Raw genomic sequence first — 22742 nt, forward strand, 5'->3', positions numbered from 1 at the left:
CACTTCCTACAAACCAACAGTTTAATCCCAAAATGAGAAAAGAAATGGAATAGGAGGGGTGAGAAGAGAGGGTGCTGTACTCACAGAGGTTGGTGCAGTCTGGGGTAACACTCAATCTTCATTCAGAGAGAGAGAGAGCAGCAGGAGCTCATGCTCCAACTTCCGCATTCAGACAATGAGGGGATGCTCTGATTGGTAGGAGGACCAACCTTCCTTCCGGTCCTCCAAGGCTCCCCATTGGTCATGCCTCCCCGTGTCAAGGTGAAGGGAGGGGCGCGTTGGGGGTGGTGGTGGAGGAGAGAGGTCACGTGGGCGTGGGCGTCACAAAGACCAGCGCCGCCGCGTGACGCACGGCGCGGTGGACCAATGGGAAAGGCTGGAACGCCGCACGGGCGGGCACTCATTCCAATCAACGCGCGGCCTTTGTGACGACGGCGGTCCCTCCATTCACGTGACCGGATGCTCCTGCACATGCGCCGTTACGGGGGGGGCGGTTAAGGGGAGCTGATGTTGTGTTGGTCTGGAGGGTCCCTGTGTCCAGGAAGAGGTGAGTGTGGCTCAGTCAATGAGCATCAGTCAGACCCTGCTGGAGCATGGGGGGAGGTGGGATATTAGGTACAGCAAGAGTTAAAGAGTATGTGGGATGGAGATTTACAGCTTTTTTTGGTAATAAGTCCCTTTCTGGACAATACTGGGGGATGGGTAATATCAGAGACAGCAGAGTGAGAATTGAAGAAAAGTGTGTGTGTGTGTGTGTGTGTGAGAGAGAGAGAGGGGGTGGAGATTTGCAACACTTTTTAAAGTTAAAAATCACACAACTCTAGGTTATAGGAGAAAATGAGGTCTGCAGATGCTGGAGATCAGAACTGAAAATGTGTTGCTGGAAAAGCGCAGCAGGTCAGGCAGCATCCAAGGAACAGGAGATTTGACGTTTCGGGCATGAGCCCTTCTTCAGGAATGAGGAAAGTGTCCTCATTCTTTCCTCATTCCTGATGAAGGGCTTTTGCCCGAAACGTTGATTTTTTTTGTTCCTGCTCCTCGGATGCTGCCTGACCTGCTGAGCTTTTCCAGCACCACTCTGATCTCCAGCATCTGCTGTCTTTTTCGCCTGGAGGTTTTACTAGCTACCTGATGAAGGTGCAGAGCTCTGAAAGCTCGAACTTCTAAACAAATCTAATGGACTACAACCTGGTGATGTGATTTTTTTTTAACTTTGTACACCCCAGCCCAACACTGGCATCTGCATATTGTAACTTGATTGTTTTAGGGAAGTTCTACAGAAACTAGAATGATCTGTTCTGAATTCCTGTCATGTGCAGGCAGCAATGACTTTTGTAATCCCCTTTTCACAGGATATGAGAAGAGCAGCTTTGCAGGTAGAGCTTCCCAACTGAGTACCATGTGAAGGTCTGACAGAGCCCCTTGATTCGTGGGACAGGAGAGACGTCCCTCTTTCAGTCCAGAAGGGGAAAATTCTTTGAACGTTTTTGTCTGCTTCAGTAGGCTCTTAAAGTATCATCTTTACCTGAACCACAGGGGCACGTGCCTGAGCCAGTTTGCCCACTGTGGGGAAAGGAAGTCTCAGGAGGCATTCCGCGCGCCATGGAGAAACCGTGGAAGTGTGGGGATTGCGGGAAAGGATTCCGCTCCCCCTCCGTGCTGGAGATCCACCGCCGTGTCCACACTGGGGAGCGGCCCTTCACCTGCTCCGTTTGCGGCAAGGGCTTCACCCAGTCGTCCCACCTGCTGACCCACCAGCGGGTCCACACCGGGGAGAGGCCCTTCACCTGCTCCGTCTGCGGCAAGGTCTTCTCTGACTCGTCCCACCTGCTGTCCCACCAGCGTGTCCACACCGGGGAGCGGCCCTTCACCTGTTCCGTCTGTGGCAAGGGCTTCACCAAGTCGTCCAACCTGTTCTCGCACCAATGGGTCCACACCGAGGAGAGGCCGTTCAGCTGCTCCGTCTGCGGCAAGGGCTTCTCTCACTCGTCCCACCTGCTGACCCACCAGCGGCTCCACACCGGGGAGAGGCCATTCACCTGCTCGGTGTGCGGCAAGGGCTTCTCTCACTCGTCCTACCTGCTCAAGCACTGGCAGGTCCACACCGGGGAGCGGCCCTTCACCTGCTCCGACTGCGGCAAGGGCTTCTCTCACTCGTCCCACCTGCTCAAGCACTGGCGGGTCCACACCGGGGAGCGGCCCTTCACCTGCTCCGTCTGCGGCAAGGGCTTCACCCAGTCGTCCCACCTGCTGCGGCACCAGCAGGTCCACACCGGCGAGGGGGCCTTCACCTGCTTCGTCTGCGGCAAGGGCTTCACCCAGTCGTCCACCCTGCTGACCCACCAGCAGGTCCACACCGGGGAGCGGCCCTTCACCTGCTCGTTGTGCGGCAAGGGCTTCACTCGCTCGTCCACCCTGCTGCGGCACCAGCGGGTCCACACCGGGGAGCGGCCCTTCACCTGCTCCCTCTGCGGCAAGGGCTTCACCCAGTCGTCCAACCTGCTGCGGCACCAGCAGGTCCACACCGGCGAGGGGGCCTTCACCTGCCTGGTCTGCGGCAAGGGCTTCCCCCACTCGTCCGGCCTCCAGATCCACCAGCAGGTCCACACGGGGGAACATCCTTCCGATAGACCAGAAGTGCACATAATACAGAGGAACTTCGATTATCCAGAATTAGATGAACCAGCACGGTGGCTCAGTGGTTAGCGCTGCTACCTCACAGTACCAGGGACCCGGGTTTCATTCCTGCCTCAAGCGACAGACTGTGTGGAGTTTGCACATTCTCCCCGCGTCTGCGTGGGTTTCCTCCTAGTGCTCCGGTTCCGTCCCACAGTCCAAAGATGTGCAGGTCAGGGTGAATTGGCCATGCTAAATTGCCCGTCGTGTTAGGTACATTAGTCAGAGGGAAATGGGTCTGGGTGGGTTACTCTTCGGAGGCTCAGTGTGGACTGGTTGGGCCTGTTTCCACACTGTAAGGGATCTAATCGTCAAGTGACTGAAATACACCCTGCATGTGTCCTTTGGATAATCGAGGTTCCTGTGTATTCCAAAAGTGGCCGAATCAATGTCCTGTCCAGACCCCAACCCCTATACTCAGTGCTCTGGCCAATAAAGTGATCTGCAGAATCTGCGGGACTTGCTTAATCCTGGAAGGTAAATCACGTGTTTCTCCTTCTCTTGCAGGTGGATCCAAGATTTCACTCTCTGTCCCATTGAGTCTCCAGTCAGGTCCTTCAGCTCAACTGGTCTCTCTCTCTCTATTTCTGACCCATGTGAGCCTCTACGCACCTCCCCTTCACTCGCTCACACTTGATTTCCCTTACAGCAGCATTCCCTTCAGTTCCTTTCTCCCTGACGTCTGTATCCAGCTTCTCTTTAAATGCCGTTCACCTCGACCTGCTACTGTGGGGGTCATTCCCGCTGCAGACAGAGGTCTCTCCTTTGTAACCTCTTCAAAAGATTAACCGCTGACTTCCCCCTTCAGTCTTTTCCATTTCTGGGTCTCCCCGCTGTTGCGAAACTTGGAAGGGTTCAGAAAAGATTGACAAGGATGTTGCCAGGGTTGGAGGATCTGAGCTACAGGGAGAGGCTGAACAGGCTGGGGCTGTTTTCCCTGGAGCGTCGGAGGCTGAGGGATGACCTTATAGAGGTTTACAAAATTATGACCGGCATGGATAGGATAAATAGGCAAAGTCTTTTCCCTGGGGTTGGGGAATCCAGAACTAGAGGGCATAGGTTTAGGGTGAGAGGGGAAGATATAAAAGAGACCTACAGGGCAACGTTTTCATACAGAAGGTGGTGTGTGTACGGAATGAGCTGCCAGAGGATGTGGTGGAGGCTGGTACAATTGCAACATTTAAGAGGCATTTGGATGGGTATATGAATAGGAAGGGTTTGGAGGGATATGGGCCGGGTATTGGCAGGTGGGACTAGTTTGAGTTGGGATATTTGGTCGGTACGGACGGGTTAGACCGAAGGGTCTGTTTCCATGCTGTACATCTCTTGACAAAGCCTTGTCTGAGGGTGAAATGTTGTCATTCCCGTTGATGCGGGTGGTCCCCTGTCTGTTGTCCTTTTTGTTTCCTTTCTCGGAAAGGACGTCGCGGACATGGGCAGCGTTCCCGAGCCCCGCTCCGGAACGGGCTGTTCCGTCCTCTTCCAGCCCCCGGGGGGGGTGGGGGAAGGGGCAGCTTGAGTGTATTGGGAGAGTGGGCCGTTCACCGGGAAGGTGCCAATGGGACGGGAGAGCGGTACCGGTAATGGGGCGAGGGGGAGATGCCTCAGACCGCCAGAAACACTGGGGCAGCTGCTCGCGTGCTCCTTTTGGATCTCACAGCACAGGGAGGCCTTTCATCTGATTACCTCCCCGTCTCTGGCTCTGTCTCTCTCTCTCTCTGCGTCTGTCTGTCTCTCTGAGGTGACAGCGGATTCCAGCGTATTGCTGCTTGCTGGGTAAACCTGTTTTTCCTCTGTTTTCCTCCTCTCTCTCCTGCTCAAACCCCTGACCTTCAGGCCGCCCCTGACCTTGTCACTATCAGTGAATAGGGAACAGCTTTTCTTCCTCCACCTTATCTGAACCTATCACAATCTTCCCCACTTTCACCAGTTGTATCTGTGTGTGACCCTCTCTTTCTGTGTCTCTTTCTCTCCTAAGCCCCCTCCCTCACCACATCCCATTTACCCACCCCCTCCTGTCATGCTCCCACTTTCAAACGGTCTCGTTGTGTTTTCACTGCCTCTTCCCCATCGTTTCTGTCAAGCACCTCATCTCACGCTTAGAACCCCTGCAGTGTAGGAGTAGGCCCTTCAGCCCATCCAATTCACACCAACCCTCCCTCACCCAGACCTCTGCCCGTAACCCTGCAATTCCCATTGGCTAACCCACCTAGCCTACACATCCCTGGGCACTATGGGTAATTTAGCATGGTCAATGCCCCCTAACCTGCACATCCCCAAACACTATGTAATTTAGCACGGCCAGTCCACCCAAACCTGCACATTCCCTGGATACTATAGGACAATTTAGCCTGGCCAATCCTACACTAAGGGTGGATTGGCCATGCTAAATTACCCATAGTACCCAGGGATGTGTAGGTTAGGGTAGATTGGCCATGCTAAATTACCCAATCCTACATATCCCTGGGTACTGTTAGGATAAAATAGGTCAAGGGAGGGTGGAGCTATAGCTGCTGTTTGGGGAATCGAAACTGTAGCTGTAGCTGCTGATTGGGAAATTGAAACTGTTGCTTACGTGGCCAGCTCAGCTGCCAATGCCCAAATGAGCTCAATAACAGGAAACGCCTAGCAATCGCGAAATGTCCTAATAAGGCAATGCTTAGTAGCTCCGCGAAGCTCTGCTTAGCAAAGAGTATAGCAGGAGCAGATTTGGGAGGGGAAGGCAGAACGCGCCTTCTCCAGTGAATGCATGGTGATTCACTGTATCACCTACGATTCTGCAATAAAGTCTGCTTGTGCCAAACAATTGAGCGTCTGTTGTCTCTCCTCCTAAAACGAACATGCAAGGACAAATTCCGTCCTAACAGTACTATGGGTAATTTAGCATGGCCAATCCACCCTCACGTACACATCCCTAGGTACTATGGGTAATTTAGCATAGCCAATCCACCCTCACCTATGCATCTTTGGATTGTGGGAGGAAGCCGGAGCACCGCAGGCGCAGGCTGGAAATGTGTAAACTCCACACGGACAGTTGCCCCTGAGGCTGGAATTGAACCCGGGTCCATTGGCGCTGTGACCACTGAGCAACCCCTTATAATCCGCCTGCGTTAAGTTCCTTTTGTCACCTGGAGGAATGTGACAGGGGGGAGCGGGGTTTAAGTCTTCTCTGAGCTGAGAGAGGACACAGGAGATGCTCCTCATCATGCTTTCATGTGTCACGTTGCATAATTCTTAGATTTTACATGTAAATGTCTAGTTGGGGTTAGAATTCTTGTAAATATAGACAAACGGAAACACTTGTTGAGACATTTCACCAAACCCCAAGTAGGCAATTGACATGCCCGCCCCTGAAAAGAGAACCTTTCGTGGGGTCAGAGTTGACATTGAGAATAGCGAAATGAACACTGTCCCCGTCGTGTTTGTATTTTTGCTGACAGAAGGACAGTTTGCAGTCAGCAGGACCTGTGGGACTAGAGGCTGCGGGCCAGGTCTGCGCTCGGGAGCGTAAATCCCAACGGGAACCAGAGGCGTTGCTAACGTTTAAGCCAGCTGAGCTTAGCAAGAAAAGGCTGCGACCCTGTGCTTGAACTGATCAGCCGAAACTTTGGGCGTAGCCAAGGAGATCTGAAGGCGAAGCTCACGGGAGGGTCTCCTTTCTCAAAAAAACCAGAAAACATGAGGGATACCAGGAAGAATTCCGCTGAATTCCAGAGAGCTGTGGCATGCCGTTGATTTGGTACAATGAGCTTTTAATGTGAACTCTCATGAGGGAGTGCAAACGAACTCAAGTTGAAATGTAGCTCCGTAAAGTGTTGTGTAACAGTCATAGCGTTGACCGTTGTTGAACGTTTTGATGCGGTCCAGTTTTTCTTTTGTTTTTTAAAGATGAGATGATGTTTTGTGGTTTTTGGATGGGTTGGGTACAGAGTGGGAGGTAGGGTGGGCTGGGATCTTCCATGTTGATGGGATTTGACAGTGAATTTTGCTTCGTCAATTATTCAGACTGTGTGCCTGGAGAGAGGGAGGGTCTGACCCTTGGGAAGGGTGCTGGCGGGGTGTGGGCGGGAGGTGAACCTTTGCAATGTCCAATCAGAAGGCTAAGTGTTAAGATAACAAGAGCCGATATTTAGCAGTCGATAAGTGCAACATGTAAGCAGTTTGTTCATATGCAGCTCAAAGGCTGTCCCCAAAGTTAAACTTAGTATGGCGCCTACCCACTCAATCCAGTTACCCACCCCATTTCAGGGTGGATATGTGAACTATCACTAATTTTCTTCTAACGAATAAAACATTTAAACCTAGCTGTTCAGGAAAGCAAACAAGTTTAAAACTACAGCCATGCTGCAGTTAAACTCAATAGACTTACTCAGAGCAAAATACATGTTCCCTGAACGCAGTTGAAAGTTAACATCGTTGTATTAGATGTCGGAATATCTGTTTAAATGGAGCCGTGAGCTTTCCCAATGTAGACAGGGCTCCTCGAAACGTGGCAGTGTCCCCCCTGCAGCTGCAGAGCGAGACAGGAGAGTTTGTTTTTGTGAATGAGCAGTTGTAGCGCGAGGTGGCTGTTGCTTGGTGACGGTGAGGCTCCCCCGGCCCCGCCCATCCCCCCGTGCAGACGTCACGCGGGGGTGAAGGCGGTTGGGAGGAGAAGTCGCTCGAGCGGGGAAGCGGCGGCCGTTAGGAAAATGGCGCCGTGCGGCCCGGGGCAGACCCCCGTCACTGGTCACCGCCGCCTTCCTGGCGCAGCTGCTGTGTCACGGCCACACCGGCCGGCTGTACAGCAGGCAGGAGCCGGTGACCATTCTGGAGGCGGATGGGGTTAAGGGCCTGTTTGGGAACTGGTCGGCCGCCTGGGTGGTGGAGTTCTACTGGTCGTGGGGCGGCCCCTGTGTCAACTATGGGGCCACCTGGAAGGTACTGGGCCCGGGAGGTGAAAGGTGAGGCAGGTTGTGGGGGGGACGGAGGGGAAGGAATGTGGGGCCTGTCCTGTCATAGTCACATTTTACACTCACTTTCCATCTGCTTTTACTGGCGCTTGTGCTGTTTACCCCTCACTGTGTTTTAATCCTTGTGCTGTTTACCCCTCACTGTTACTTGTGCAATTGCTGAGGGTAGTGTGTAAATACTAGTGAAGGATACTATGCACCAGCATGTATATGTTCCTCAGTTATTGAAGGGGCAGGACCTGTTGAGAACGGGTAGTAAAGCAGGTTGTGCACTAAGCCTTGTTAACATGGATATGTTCATTGGAAAAGTTGACTTTTTATTATTTAGAGTCGTAGAGATTTTCAGCACGGAAACAGATCCCCTCAGTCCAACCTGTCCACGCCAACCAGATATCCTACATTAATCTAGTCCCCATTGCCAGCATTATATCCCTCTACACCATTCCTATTCATATACCCATCCAGATACTTTTTAAAGGCTGTAATTATACCGGCCTCCTCCACTTCCTCTGGCAGCTCATTCCATACACACACCACCCTCTGCATGGAAACATTGCCCTTCAGGTATCTTTTATATCTTTGTGGCCTCACCCTAAACCTATGTCCTCTAGTTGTGAAGGTCACCCCAACACAGAGGAAAAGACTTAAAAACATTGAGCAGCCAAACAAATGCAAAAGCAATCAAATATCAAGCCACATGGGGGAAAAAATATCGCTCTGCCCTTTTTGATCTCCAATAGACATTTGGAAACTGAAAATCTGTCAATAACACCAGCATTGCTACAGAGCATATTGTGTACACTCCTCGGTGTCAACAAGCAGGGCACATGTTTGCCAATGTCATCAAAACATTGTGCGTGTTCCTCATTGTCGGCAGAAAAGGGGCAAAACCTACTTTTGATGGACAAATAAGGCTCACCGGAGGACCGGAAGGAGATTTGTCCTCCTGCCATTCGGAGCTCCCCTATTGGTGAACGCGGAAGTTGGGCCATGAGGTTCTGAAGTTCCTGCCCCTCCCCTCTCTCAATGAAGATTGAGCTTCACTCAGACTGCAGCTTCCTTCCTCTGTCCAACATCTGTGAGTACAGCATTCTCTTTTCTCACCCCCTTTTCCATTTACATTTCATTCTGGGGTTCAATTGTTGACTTGGAGCAACTGAAAGGAATGGGAGTGAATCCAGTGAGGGGACAGACTCTGGAAAAATTAGTCCAAGCCTTTGTCTCAATTGACAAAATAGACAGGCAGGAGACTGGACGAATGCAGCAAGCCAGGCAGTATCAGTAGGTGGAAGAGTTGAGGTATCTGGTGGAACCCTTGTTCAGGATTGGGGGTGGGAATAGGGAGAGCTGTGGAACAAGGGTGTGCTGGGGGCAGGGTGATGAAGTGAGGATAGGTGGAGACAGGTAGAAGGTACAATAGATGCAGGAGTCAGCTCTTCTGCCCTTTGAGCCAGCACCACCATTCATTATGATCGTGGCTGATCATCCTCAATCAGTATCCTGTTCCTGCCTTATCCCCATAACCTGGTTGGTGAATGGGAGGAAGGAATCTAGTTGGCAGGGAAGAGTGGAAAGGGCTGGGAAGTGAGTTGGGGGATGGGATGGGAGATTATTTGAAATTGGAGAACTCAGTGTCGAGTCCTTCGGACTGTGGACTGCTCAGACAAGATGAGGTTTTGTTCCTCCAATTTGTCAGAAGGGGAGTGGGAAGGGGCATTAAAATGGGTGGAGACTGGGAAGTCCGCTCAGCCTCTGTGGACCTGGCTGTGATGCTCGGCAAACCATTCCCCAAGTTTACGCTCGGTCTTCCTGACGTAGAGAAGACCATAACTGGCAAAGCACAGTGGGTCGAGCAGTAGGACAGTCGTAGTTTGAGGCACAAGCTCTTCATCAGGAATGATGCGTGGATGTTCAGAGGGGCATCAGCGTCCTTCTGTGCCAGTTGTCAGACAGGTGCAGCAGGCAATGAGCAAGGCAAGTGGCATATTAGCAAGAGGAATTAAGTTCAGAAGTGGGAATGTCTTCCAGCAGTTAGGAGGTCATAGAATATATTCAAGGCTGAGTTCACGTGATTTTTATGTGGATGCTTGTGGGGGAAGGCAAAAAAATGGTTGTAAGACCAGTATCCAGTTTTAAGACAGTTCCAGAGTCAGACAGCACAGAAACAGACCCTTCAGTACAACTAGTCAATGCTGACTATGTTCTCAAACTAAACCAGTCCCACCTGGCAGTGTTTTGGCCCATATCCCTCCAAACCTTTCCTATTCATGACGTTACTGTACCTGCATCCACCACATCCTCTAGACATTTAGTCCTCACGTGAACTACTGTGTAAAAAAAAAATTGTGCCCTTCAAGTCTTTTTAAAATCCTTCTCCTGTCACCGTCAAAGTTTGCTCCCTAATCTTGAAACCCCAACCCTAGGGGAAGGACACCCTTTGTTCACCTCATCTCTCCCCTCATGATTTTATAAACGTTGATAAGGTCACATCTCCACTTCCAATGCTCCAGTGAAAAAGTCCCAGCCCATCCACCTAGATGAAGGTAGAATCCTGTCCCTTAGGATTCCCTCCAACAATGTGCCCACCACTGATGTCAGGCACACTGATCTATAGTTCCCTGGCTTGTCCTTACCACCCTTCTTAAACAGTGGCACCACGTTAGCCAACCTCCAGTCTTCTGGCACCTCACCTGACATGCACAGTATGCTCTATGGAGATGCTGTTTTTGATGGATTTAAAGTGTCCAAATGCCACAATTTCTCCCCCACTCACTTGACATAACCGTGCAGGCTCCTCGCTATTTGATGTTCATGTTACTTAGAACCCTCATGATCATATCAATCTCAATGAGGTCACCCCTCAACCTCCTGTGCTCCAGTGAAGACAGTTTCAGCTTCTCCTTATAACTCAAACCCTCCAGTCCTGGCAACATCCTGGTAAATCTTTACTGGACTCTCTGTAATAGTATTCTTCCTATTACAGGGCCACCAGAAGCCTTCTCAGTACTCTACAAGTGACTTCACCAACATCCTGTACACCTTCAACATGATGTCCCCACTCCTTTGTTCAATGGTGTGAACAATTAAGGTAAGTGTGCTGAATGTTTAACATCAATCTACATTTGTCAATATATCATATCAGTTGCATGACACTGTGACCTTTTGCTCTTAACTCTGCGTCTTCTGATCCTGCTCCACAGCTACCCGATGAAGGAGCAGCGCACTGAAAGCTAGTGCTTCCAAATAAATCTGTTGGACTATAACCCACTGTTGTGATTTTTCAACCTTGTCCCACCTAGTCCAACAGCAGCACCTCCACCTCCTTTCTAATGAACACAGCCCATACCTCCCGGTGCTGCCAGTAAACTGCCGATGAAACGATGCAGTGCCTGCACTCCTGAAAAGTTTATAATTTCTAACGAAACCAGCTACTCATTCACTGCTCCATCTGATACACGACTTTGGAAACTTAGTGCAGGAGGCTGCAAGAAATGAGCAGCTTTAAAACAAAAACCGCTTGGAGCTTTCAATGAGAGCCTGAGCCCAGCAGTACGTTCTGGTTACCTTTATTGTGGCCCAACATTGTTACAGCTGCAGATGCCCCCAGCAAAAGGGCAGAGAAAGAATAGCTGTGTTTTAGACAGCTCAACAACAGGGGGAGGTGCAAGGGGCAGGGCAAGGCCAACAGCAGGCCCCCGCACTACTCCTGCGTTGCCTTGCACAGTTTACAAAAATCCCTTCCCCTTCAGAGACTCCCCACAGTGTAGAAGCAGGCCACTTGACCCAAAGACTACACACCGATCCTCCAAAGGGTAACCCACCATGCAATTCCCCTACCCCATTGCTCAACATTTACCCCTGACTAATGCACCTAACCTGCACATCCCTGGGCACTATGGGTATTTCAGTACTGTCAATCCACCTGAACCTGGACAACTCGTATATGCCAACCAGATATCCCAACCCCATCTAGTCCCACCTGCCAGCACGGGGCCCATATTTCCCCCAGTTGCCTTTTAAATGTTGCAATTGTATCAGCCTCCACCACTTCCTCTGGCAGCTCATTCCATACACGTACCACCCTCTAAATGAGAAGGTTGCCCCTTAGGTCTCTTTCATATCTTTCCCCTCTCACCCTAAACCTATGCCCTGTAGTTCTGGACTCTCCCATCCCATAGAAAAGACTTTGTCTATCTATCCTATCCATGCCCCTCATGATTTTATAAACCTCTATAAGGTCACCCCTCAGCCTCTGACGCTCCAGGGAAAATAGCCCCAGCCTGTTCTGTCTCTCCCTATAGCTCAAATCCTCCAGTCTTGGCGACATCCTTGTAAATCTTTTTAGATTAGATTAGATTACTTAGTGTGGAAACAGGCCCTTCGGCCCAACAAGTCCACACCGACCTGCCGACGCGTATATCACCCAGACCCATACTCCGGGGGTTTGCAAGGACTGCCACAAACGCTACGTAGGACAAACAGGAAGAAAGTTAGCCACCAGGATACACGCACACCAGCTAGCCATAAAAAGACACGATCTTCTATCCCTTGTAGCCCAACATACGGATGAAAGAAAACACCACTTCGACTGGGACAACATCTATCCTGGGACAGGCTAAGCAAAGACATGCCAGAGAATTCCTAGAGGCCTGGCACTCCAATCACAACACCATAAACAAACACATAGATCGAGCTACCATCTATCAACCCCTCAGAAAATGAACAGGAAATGACATCACCACAAACCCCAGGAACCCCATCCAGGCCAAACATATAAATCGAAAGCAGGAGACAACAGCTTCGCTTCACTTGGAGGTCGCCACTGATGATGTTCCCGAACCAGGTAATGAAACGTCTGGATATCAAACCTACAGCTCAGCGAGCAAACCTACACCCTAATCCTCAACCTGAGCTACAAACCTTGCAAAGTTGAATGTATTTGCAAACACCATGCTGCAAATACAAACCCACCCCCATGGATGATCTATCTCGTGTGTGCACGAGATAGAGAAACAGTCTATTTCCATGCTGTTTATCTCTATTTGATAACCGTTGCTTTATTTCTGTTGGTGTAAATGTTGTTGTAATTCATAGCTGGATCCTCATAGGTGTAAGGGTGACAGAATTCCTCAAGTAGGGCATTGGAAGATTCCTGGGAGACCCCTATTTCTGGTTTACTTCCTCATGAACAAACATTAAGCACGTGTATCTATTTATTTACGATTTTGTTTTATTTTTCTTGTTTGATTCCCTGCTATGACTACACCTTGTATTAGGATAGTTGACAGGCTGGGAGATTGTGGCTTGGGTCTTGATTGAATATTTTATCGTTCCAGAAGTTATAAAAGGCGGGGTCAAAGCTTTAGCAGAAATCTAGCAGAGCTGAGAACAGACCAACATCTTAGTCTGTGGGAACAGGGAGATCAACAGAGGATAGAGAAATCAGGTCCTGAAACCAGACCACCCTGTGATCAGTGCTTTGATTAGAGGCATCCTTCTACATCAGTCAATGCCAGTTGTCAGACAGGTGCAGCAAGGCAAGTGGTATATTAGCAGGCTGAACTGAGATTAGAAATGGGGATGTCTTCCTGCAGTTAGGGAGTCATTGAATTTATTCAAGGCTGAGTTCATCTGATTTTTGAACAACAAAGTGTGGATTTTTATGTTGTGTGGATGAGGTGTGTTTTTTTGTGGTTTATGTTTTGGATACAGGAAGAGTAGACATTTTTAAAGTGGAAGGCAAGAAAATGGTTTTAAGACCACGACAGAACAGTTATGGTCAGACAGCACAGAAACAGACCCTTCAGTCCAACTATTCCATGCTGACTATGTTCTCAAACTAAACTAGTGCCACTTGCCAGTATTTGGCCCATATACATCCACACCTTCCCTATTCATGTACTTATCCACATGAATTTTAAACGTTGCATCTGAACATGCATCCACCACTTCCTCTTTACATTCACTCAATACATGAAACACTCTGTTATAAACAAACTTTTCCCAATTCTGTCCATTCCATGGATTCACTCTCTTTCCTTTCAGTTGCTGCAAGTCATAAATTGAAGCCCAGAATGAAATAAATGGAAAAGGAGTTGTGAAGAGAGTACCCTACTCACAGATGGTTGACACAGTAAGGAGGGTGGAGTCTGGAGCAAACCCGAAATGTCGATTTTCCTGCTCCTCGGATGCTGCCTGACCTGCAGTACTTTGCCAGCACCACTCTAATCTTGACCCTGATCTCCAGCATCTGCAGTTCTAACTTTCTCCTGTAAGAAATCAGCAGTTTTAAACCAAAAACCTGTTGCAGTTTAAAGCTCTCATTGAGAGTATGAGCTCAGTGTGAAGTTCAGGTAATCTTTATTGTGACCCAACTTTGTTACAGCTTCAGAATCTCCCAGCAGAAAGGTGTAGAAAAAGTAGCAATTTTTTAAAAAATGCTCAAGGTCAAAGTGCAACTCCTCACTTTCTTCATTATTGGTCACCACTGAGTTGTCCCTTTGTAATTGGATCCTTGATATCGCCTTAACCTGGAGGAAGTATTGCCTCACTCAGCAATTTCAACCTGTATCCAAGTAAGTTGGATGAGCAGCATAGAGTCAACCAGACTATTGTGGGTCTGGAGTCACGTGTAGGCCAGAGCGGGTAAAGGATGCAGCTGGGACGACTGCTCTAATAACTGCTCAAGTCTTCCCTAAAAAAGAACTGAGTGAATCAGAAGGGGTTTTTTTTTCCACCCCCACCCCACCGACAATAGTTTCACCGTTAGATTCTGAACTCCAGATTTCTGACCAAATTCCAATTCCGCCATCTGTTGTGGGAATCGAACTCGGGAGCCACTGGAACTGGGTTGATAGTCCAGTTGGTAAAGGCACTCGGCCGTCTTTCTTTCAATCCTCCTGCAATGCCACGTGATCCCGCTGGTAGGTCAGCAAGGAGGCGGCCTGGGTAAAGGCCTTCCCGCACTCGGGGCAGCTTAAGGGCCTCTCCCCCATGTGGATCCACTGGTGGGTCTGGAGGTTGGAGGAATCGCTGAAGTCCTTCCTGCAGTCAGGGCAGGGGAACGGCCTCTCCCCAGTGTGACTGCGCCAATGAGTCTCCAGGGCAGACGGGAAACAAGCCTTTCCCACAGTCATCACACTTCCATGGTTTCTCCACGGGGCGGGATTCCTCGGGTTTCTCCATGGCCGAAGCTTCAGCCGCACAAACGCATGTGGAGCTTCTCTCCACCGTGAATTCCTCTTTCCAAACCGTAGAGCTGTTGCACGCTCCTCACTCAGTGCACTGCAATGGTAGGGTCTCTCATCCAGTCCCACTGATGCTGAAAACGTACCCAAACAGGAACCAAACAGCTTTGCTCCTCACAGAATCATAGTTGCAAACTGTTGCGGTCCCGATGGATTGGATTGAATGACTGTCAGACATGGAGGTCAAAGTAAGGACTGCAGACGCTGGAGAGTCAGAGTCAGAAAATGCGGCGCTGGAAAAGCACAGCAGGTCAGGCAGCATCCGAGGAGCAGGAGAGTCAACGTTTTGGGCATTAGGCCTTCGTCTGTTGATTTTGAAACTTCCATCTTCAGATCCTGAAATGTAAAAAGAGATTACAAAAGTCATCACTGTCAGTGCAGGGTAGAAATTCTGAACAAGCAATTCTACTTTCTGCGGAAAGTTCTTTTCTTTTGTTATTTCACAAAATTGAAAGCACCATCCCACTCTCGGGGGGCGGGTGGGGGGGGGGCGGCCAAAGCTTCAACACAAATCCAGCAGAGCTGAGAACAGACCGACATCCATACGCCTTTTAAATGTTGTAATTGTACCAGTCTCCACCACTTCCTCTGGCAGTTCGTGCCATACATGCACCACCCTCTATGTGAAAAGATTGCCCCTCAGACCCCTGTTAAATCATTCTGCTCTCACCTCAAACATATGCCTTCTAGTTTTCTTGGACTCCCCTACCCTGGGGAAAAGACCTTAGGTTTCCCCCCCCCCCTATCCATGCCCATTACAAAGGTCTATAAGTTTACCCCTCAGCCTCTGATGCTCCATGGAAAATGGGAGACCAGAACTGAACGCAGTATTCCAAAATTGGCTTAACCAACATCCTGGACAGCCACAACATGACCTCCCAACTCATCTACTCGATGCTCTGACCAATAAAGGCCATCCTACCAAATGCCTCATTCATTATCCTGTCTACCTGAGACTCCACTTTCAAGGAACTATGGAACCTGCACTCCAAGGTCTCTTTGTTCTGCAACACTCCCCTTATCTCTGTCAGTCCTGCCTGAATTGCTTGACCAAAATGCAACAACTCGAATTTCTCAAAATTTAATTCCATCTACCACACTTTGGCCCATCCGATCAATTCTAAGTTATAGCAAACCCTCTTTTCTCTCTCATTCCCAAGCTGAAAATCTCCAATCCACACACTCTCCCTACATTCTCATTTTGCTGACCCCAATCCCTGCTGTACCTCATCCTGAATGGTCTGGTTCATGCTGATTAAAAGACCCACACTCGGGGGGGGGTCTAATTGAAACATACATAATCCTGAACAGCCCAGACAGAGTGGATGTCGCGAAGATGTTTCCATTGGTAGGACAGACTCAGACCAGAGGGCAGCGCTTCGAGTAAAGGGAAGTCCTTTTAGAAAGGAGAAACTTCTTCAGCCAGAGAGCGGTGAATCTGTGGAATCTATTTCCATAGAAGGCTGTGGAGGCCAGGTCACTGGGGATATTTAAAACTGAGACAGATAGGTTCTTGAGTATCAAGGGTTAAAGGAGAATGGGGTTGAGAAACCTAGCAGCCACGATTGAATGGGGTGATTAGACCTGATGGACTGAATGGCCTAATTTCTGCTCCTGACTTAGGGCCTCTTGCTGTCCTGGACACAGAGTGAGAGAGTTGGGAGCAAGACTAGGCCATTCGGTCTTTCAAGTCAGCACCAGCATTGAACAATTCATAACTGGATATGAATATACCTACAGCTGGGTGGATAGGCTGGGACTTTTTTCACTGGAACACATGAGGTTGAGATGTGACCTTAAAAGGAGGCTCATAAAATCATGGAGGGTAGATGAGGTGAACCGCAGGTGTCCTTTCCCTAGGATGGGGGTTTCAAGATTAGGGAGCAAATGAGGAAGGTGAGTGAAGAAAGATTTTCAAAAGACTGGAGTAGCGCCTTTTTTTTGAGAGTAGTTTGTGTGTGGAATCAATGTCCAGACACGGTGGTGGATGTAGGTACAGTAACAAGGTTTAAAAGACATTTGGATAAGTACGTGAATAGGAAAGGTTCAGAGGGATATGGGCCAAATACACACAGATGGGACTAGTTTAGTTTGTGAACACAGCACGGTTTAGTTGGACTGAAGGGTCTGTTTCTGTGTTGTCTGACTCTGGAACTGTTCTAAACTGGGCTTAAAACCATTTTCTTGCCTTCCGCAATAAACATTCACTTCTTTCTTGTTCAAAAATCAGATTAACTCAACCTTGAATTTATTCAAATGACCCCCTAACTGCAGGATGACATTCCCATCTCTGAACTCCATTCCTCTTGCTAACACACCACTTGCCATGCTCATTGCCTGCTGCACCTGTCTGACAACTGGCACAGAAGGACGCTGATGCCCCTCTGAACATCCATGTATCATTCCTGATGAAGGGCTTGTGCCCGAAACTTCGACTGTCCTACTGCTTGGATGCACCTTGAATGAATCTACCGTCCCTACCTCTGCTGGCAATGCGTTACAGGCACCTATCACCCTCGGAGTAACGTACTTTCTGTGTGCATCTCCAACATGATGTCCCAACTCCTGAACTCAGCATGTGAACCATGAAGGCAAGTGTGCTGAACACCTTCTTCACCCCCCTCTACCAGTGATGTAACTTTCAAGAACAATGAACCTGAACACCTCCATGTCTCTGTTCTACAACATGACCCAGGGCCCTACCATTACCTGTACAACTCTTGCCCTCCTTTATTTTAGCAAATGCAACCCCTCACTTATATCCATTCCTCTCTCATACACACACGCTCTCTCTCAGACATACACACACACCACCCCCTCAAAACTCTCACCCTCTCGCAGACTCATACTCCATCACAATCACACTTTATCAAGCAGGCACACATGCAAAAACACACTCACAGCGCACAAACACACACACACACACACTTCCCTGAAGGGAGTTTCCCTGAAACGTCAATTTTCCTGCTCCTCGGATGCTGCCTGACTTGCTGCTGCACCACACACTCGATCCTAAGCTTATTATCCTCTACTTCTGGACTGCCCCATCCAAAGGAAAATACCATGTTTATTTACCCTATCCATGCCCCTCATGATGATATAAAAGTGTATAAGGTCACTCCTCAGACTCTGGCAAGCTATGGAAAAAAGTCCCAACCTGAACTTCTGTCTCTCCTCACCCAGGTAACCAAGACACATACCTGAGGTCCCAAAGTCTGCTCCCTCGCTGGATTCACTCCAGTTGCTACAAGTGAGCCTGCTCCGTCATTCATTAAGATCATGGCTGATCTATCCATCGTTTCATCTTCTCCTCCCTGCACTGTCACAAGGAACCCCTTAACTCCCCAACCAGGCCAAATCCCACCCAACTGTATCTTGAATATACTTAATGAAGCTGCCTCTATTGCTTCCTTAGCCAGTGTATTCCCTAGATTTTGATGAAGGGCTTTTGCCCGAAACATCGATTTTCCTACTCTCCTGATGCTGCCTGACCTGCTGTGCTTTTCCAGCACCACTCTAATCTAGACTATTCCATAGATTCACGACCCTCTGGGAAAAGCAGTTCCTCCTCATCTCTTTCTGAAAGCTACTCCCTCTAACCTTGAGGCCTAGTCTCACCCACCAGAAATTACTGGACAGGCTAGGGCTTCATCCCCACAGTGCAATGACATTGGGAAGATGTTTCCATTGGTAGGAGAGACTAGGACCAGAGGACACAGCTTTAAGAATAAAGGGAAGACCTTTAGGAACAGAGGTAAGCGATGTCTCCTTTTCTGCCGACAGCGAGGAGCATGGACAATGTACTGGTGACACCAGCGAGCAGGTGCGCTGTTGTTCACACCGAGGAGCAGACACAACGTGCTCTGTGGCGATGCTGGTGTTATTGACAGATGTTAAATGTTCAAATGCCAAGAGGAGAAATAAAGGGTAGAGCCACAGTTCTTTTTCCCCATGTGGCTCAACATTTTATCGCTTTTGTCTGGCTGCTCAACATTTTTTTTAATGTCTTTTCCCCAGAATAGGGGTGAGGTTCACAACTACAGGGCATAGGTTTAGGGTGAGAGCAGAAAGATATTAAAGGTACCTAAGGGGCAACTTTTCCATGCAGAGGATGGTGCACGTATGGAATGAGCTGCGAGAGGAAGTAGTGGAGGCCGTATAATTACAGCATTTAAAAGGCATCAGGATGGGTATATGAACCAAGTGCTGACAAATGGGACTAGATTAATTTAGGATATCTGGTTGGCATGGACAGGTTGGACCAAATGGGTGTGTTCATGTGCTGTACATCTTTATGATTCTAAATAATAAAAAGTATATTTTTCCAAATACCAAACTATCTCCATGTTAACAAGGCTTAGTGCACCACATACTTTACTAACCATTCTCAACAGGTCCTGCCCCTTCAATAACTGAGGAACATATACATGCTGGTGCATAGTATCCTTCACTAGTATTTACACACTACCCTCAGCAATTGCACAAGTAACAGTGAGGGGTAAACAGCACAAGGATTAAAACACAGTGAGGGGTAAACAGCACAAGCGCCAGTAAAAGCAGATGGAAAGTGAGTGTAAAATGTGACTATGACAGGACAGGCCCCACATTCCTTCCCCTCCGTCCCCCCCACAACCTGCCTCACCTTTCACCTCCCGGGCCCAGTACCTTCCAGGTGGCCTCATAGTTGACACAGGGGCCGCCCCACGACCAGTAGAACTCCACCACCCAGGCGGCCGACCAGTTCCCAAACAGGCCCTTAACCCCATCCGCCTCCAGAATGGTCACCGGCTCCTGCCTGCTGTACAGCCGGCCGGTGTGGCCGTGACACAGCAGCTGCGCCAGGAAGGCGGCGGTGACCAGTGACGGGGGTCTGCCCCGGGCCGCACGGCGCCATTTTCCTAACGGCCGCCGCTTCCCCGCTCGAGCGACTTCTCCTCCCAACCGCCTTCACCCCCGCGTGACGTCTGCACGGGGGGATGGGCGGGGCCGGGGGAGCCTCACCGTCACCAAGCAACAGCCACCTCGCGCTACAACTGCTCATTCACAAAAACAAACTCTCCTGTCTCGCTCTGCAGCTGCAGGGGGGACACTGCCACGTTTCGAGGAGCCCTGTCTACATTGGGAAAGCTCACGGCTCCATTTAAACAGATATTCCGACATCTAACGGAACGGCCTCATATCTAAAAGAGGCAATCTGCATTTTAAAGGGACATGGACCTTTTCACGGGCTATTTCTGCAAATAAAGAGATTTAATGGACAAGAGCTCGTGGGTCTACAGTTAAAATGCTTTAAACAACTGTTTTTTATTTCACTGCCTCCCCAGGATATAGAATTTCTCCCATCTGAAATTGTTTGCCCTGAAAAGAATCCAGCAGGAATATGATATTGGAACTATCAATAAAATGTCTAATTTGGGTCACCCAGCGTTATTAATGTAAGAATATTATCTCTTCAAGGTTCGATTTGCCCATCAAAATTCCTTGAATTTAAGGTGTTCCATTGTTGTTTCAGTTATGATCCATTAAAAAGCAATATCCAGTCTCATCTGAGTGCAGGATCACAAAATGGTAAAAACAATGACTGCAGATGCTGGAAACCAGATTCTGGATTAGTGGTGCTGGAAGAGCACAGCAGTTCAGGTAGCATCCAAAGTGTAGAGAAAGCAACGTTTCGGGCAAAAGTCCTTCATCAGGATCACAAAATAACAACTGTTACCAGCCCACAACTCATGAGTTTCCCATGGACAAAGTTAAAAATCACACAACACCAGATTGGAATCCAACAGGTTTATTTGGAAGCACTAGCTTTCGGAGCGCCGCTCCTTCATCAGGTGGTTGTGGAGAATTAGATCGTGATCCCGGAATTTGTAGCAAAAACAGTCCAGTGTCATGAAAATGTGATACATTAAACAATTTTAGATTAAATCTTCCATCTTTTAGAATGGGTTTCTGCTCTGTGATATGTTAATCCCTGAACTTGTTTTTAATTACCTTCTCAAGAATGTCATTTAAATGCAGAGTTTTTCTAATAACAGTGTGAATTCTGTCTGGGTCCCAATGTTGAGTCAGACTGACATTTTTCTTAGAAAAGCTCTGCATTTAAATTATACTCTTGAGAAGGTAATTTATAGATTAGGGTGCAAATTAGGGTGGATTGGCTGTGCTAAATTACCTATAGTGCCCAGGGATGTGCAAATTAGGGTGGATTATCCATGGGAAATATAGAGTAAGTGGGTAGGTATGGGTGGGATGTTCTTCAGAGGGCCAGTGTGGAATGGATGGGCTGAATGGCCTACTTCCACATTTTCGGGATTCTATGACTCCCTAACCACACCCCTAACCAAAGGAGCATTTTATCTGTACCTATCCTGTCAAGCCCCTTTCAGAATTCTACTGATTTCAATGAGGTCACTTTTGGTTCATAGAGGTATACAACACAGAAACAACTCGTCCATGCCGAGCAGGATTCCGAAACTAAACTAGTCCCACTCACCTGCATTTGGCCCATATCCCTCTAAACCTTTCCATTCATGTACCCACCCAAATGTCTTTAAAGGTTGTAACTGTACCTGCATCTACCAGTTCCTCAGCAAGTTCAGTCCACGTGCAAACCATTCTCTGTCAAACCATTACCTGTCAGGTTCCTTTTAAATCTCTCTCCTCTCACCTTAAGGAAATATGTCACCTAGCCTCGAGCTCATTTTTAATAACCCCTAGTTTTATGCTAAGGAAGAACCCTTTGCTATTCACCTTACCGCCACTCCTCATGATTTTATAAATCTCAATGAGGTCACCCCTCAGCCTCCTTCACTCCAGTGAAAAAAGTCCCAGCCTCTCTAAAAAAGTACATGATCCCTCACCACCCTCCCCTCCCCATGTCTCTCTGTTTTACAACATAACCCAGGGCCCTACCATTAACTGTACATGTCCTGCCCTTCCTGGTTTTCACAAAATGCAAGCCCTTGCTTTTATCCATACCTCTCTCATACACACGTGCTCTCTCTCAGACACACAGACATACTCCCCCCAACACATTCACAGGCTTATACTCCATCACACTCACAATTTACCTGCACGCACACAATCTTACATGCACACACTCACATTCTCTCATGAATGCACACACATATCTCTTTGGGGTGAATTTGTATTGGCAGGATTATTCTTGCAGATACATTCAATTTTGCTCAAAGAGCACGTAAACTGCAGGCAGTCAATCCATGTAATATTTTATACATTCCTACTTTGGAAATAGAACCGGTCTGATTCAAGATTGGGATACTGATAGACTCGAACCTCACACCTTTAAAGCATTGTCTGGACTGAGATGTCACCTATTTTTTATAAAACCTTAAGTCATCTCGAGAATGTGGTTTAAAAGATTTATATTAATGAACCAAAACCTGCAACCCATTCTAAAAGATGAAAGAGGTAACAGCAATCTCGGCTTGTTCAATATCTCCTATCAGTTGCATGACACTGTGATCTTTTGCTATGAAATCTGTGTCTCATTACCCTGGTCCACAGCTACCCGATGAAGGAGCTGCACTCCAAAAGTGGGTGCTTCCAAATAAATCTGTGGGCTATAACTGGTGATGTGAGATTTTTAACTCTATCCACCCCACTCCAATACCGGCTCCTCCATATTGTATCTTGTGAACACAGCCCACACCTCCCGGTGCTGCCATTACACTTTACAATGTCAATGAAATGATTCAGTCTGCACTCCTGAAAAATTCCCAATTTTTCAAGATACTAGCTACTCATTCACTGCTCCATTTGATACGCGACATTGGAAACTTAGTGCAGCAGGCTGAAAGAAATGAGCAGCTTTAATACTAAAAACTCTTGGAGTTCAAAGCTTTCA

General features: G+C 48.4%; 1 protein-coding gene across 4 annotated transcripts; it reads left to right on the forward strand.

Annotated features, from left to right (window-relative positions):
• Nucleotides 1-483: 483 nt before the first annotated feature.
• LOC132808531 (gastrula zinc finger protein XlCGF8.2DB-like) lies at nucleotides 484-22420 on the forward strand. Of its 4 annotated transcripts, none has more exons than XR_009642100.1 (4): nucleotides 7388-7619; nucleotides 8506-8706; nucleotides 10612-10716; nucleotides 22403-22420. XR_009642100.1 is itself a non-coding variant. In XM_060822161.1 (2 exons), exon 2 carries the CDS (start codon nucleotides 1603-1605, stop codon nucleotides 2704-2706), a length of 1104 nt encoding a protein of 367 aa, XP_060678144.1. In that variant the 5' UTR covers nucleotides 484-547; nucleotides 1353-1602; the 3' UTR covers nucleotides 2707-5420. The 4 variants fall into 4 exon arrangements, 1 of the variants encoding a protein (XP_060678144.1); XR_009642098.1 differs by lacking the exon at nucleotides 22403-22420 and adding an exon at nucleotides 10829-11227 and having other exon boundaries at nucleotides 7390-7619; XR_009642099.1 differs by lacking the exons at nucleotides 7388-7619; nucleotides 8506-8706; nucleotides 22403-22420 and adding exons at nucleotides 493-547; nucleotides 10829-11227.
• The last annotated feature ends 322 nt before the right edge of the window (nucleotides 22421-22742 follow it).

This window comes from Hemiscyllium ocellatum (genome assembly GCF_020745735.1).
Source record: "Hemiscyllium ocellatum isolate sHemOce1 chromosome 27 unlocalized genomic scaffold, sHemOce1.pat.X.cur. SUPER_27_unloc_7, whole genome shotgun sequence".
Taxonomy (NCBI): Eukaryota; Metazoa; Chordata; class Chondrichthyes; order Orectolobiformes; family Hemiscylliidae; genus Hemiscyllium; species Hemiscyllium ocellatum.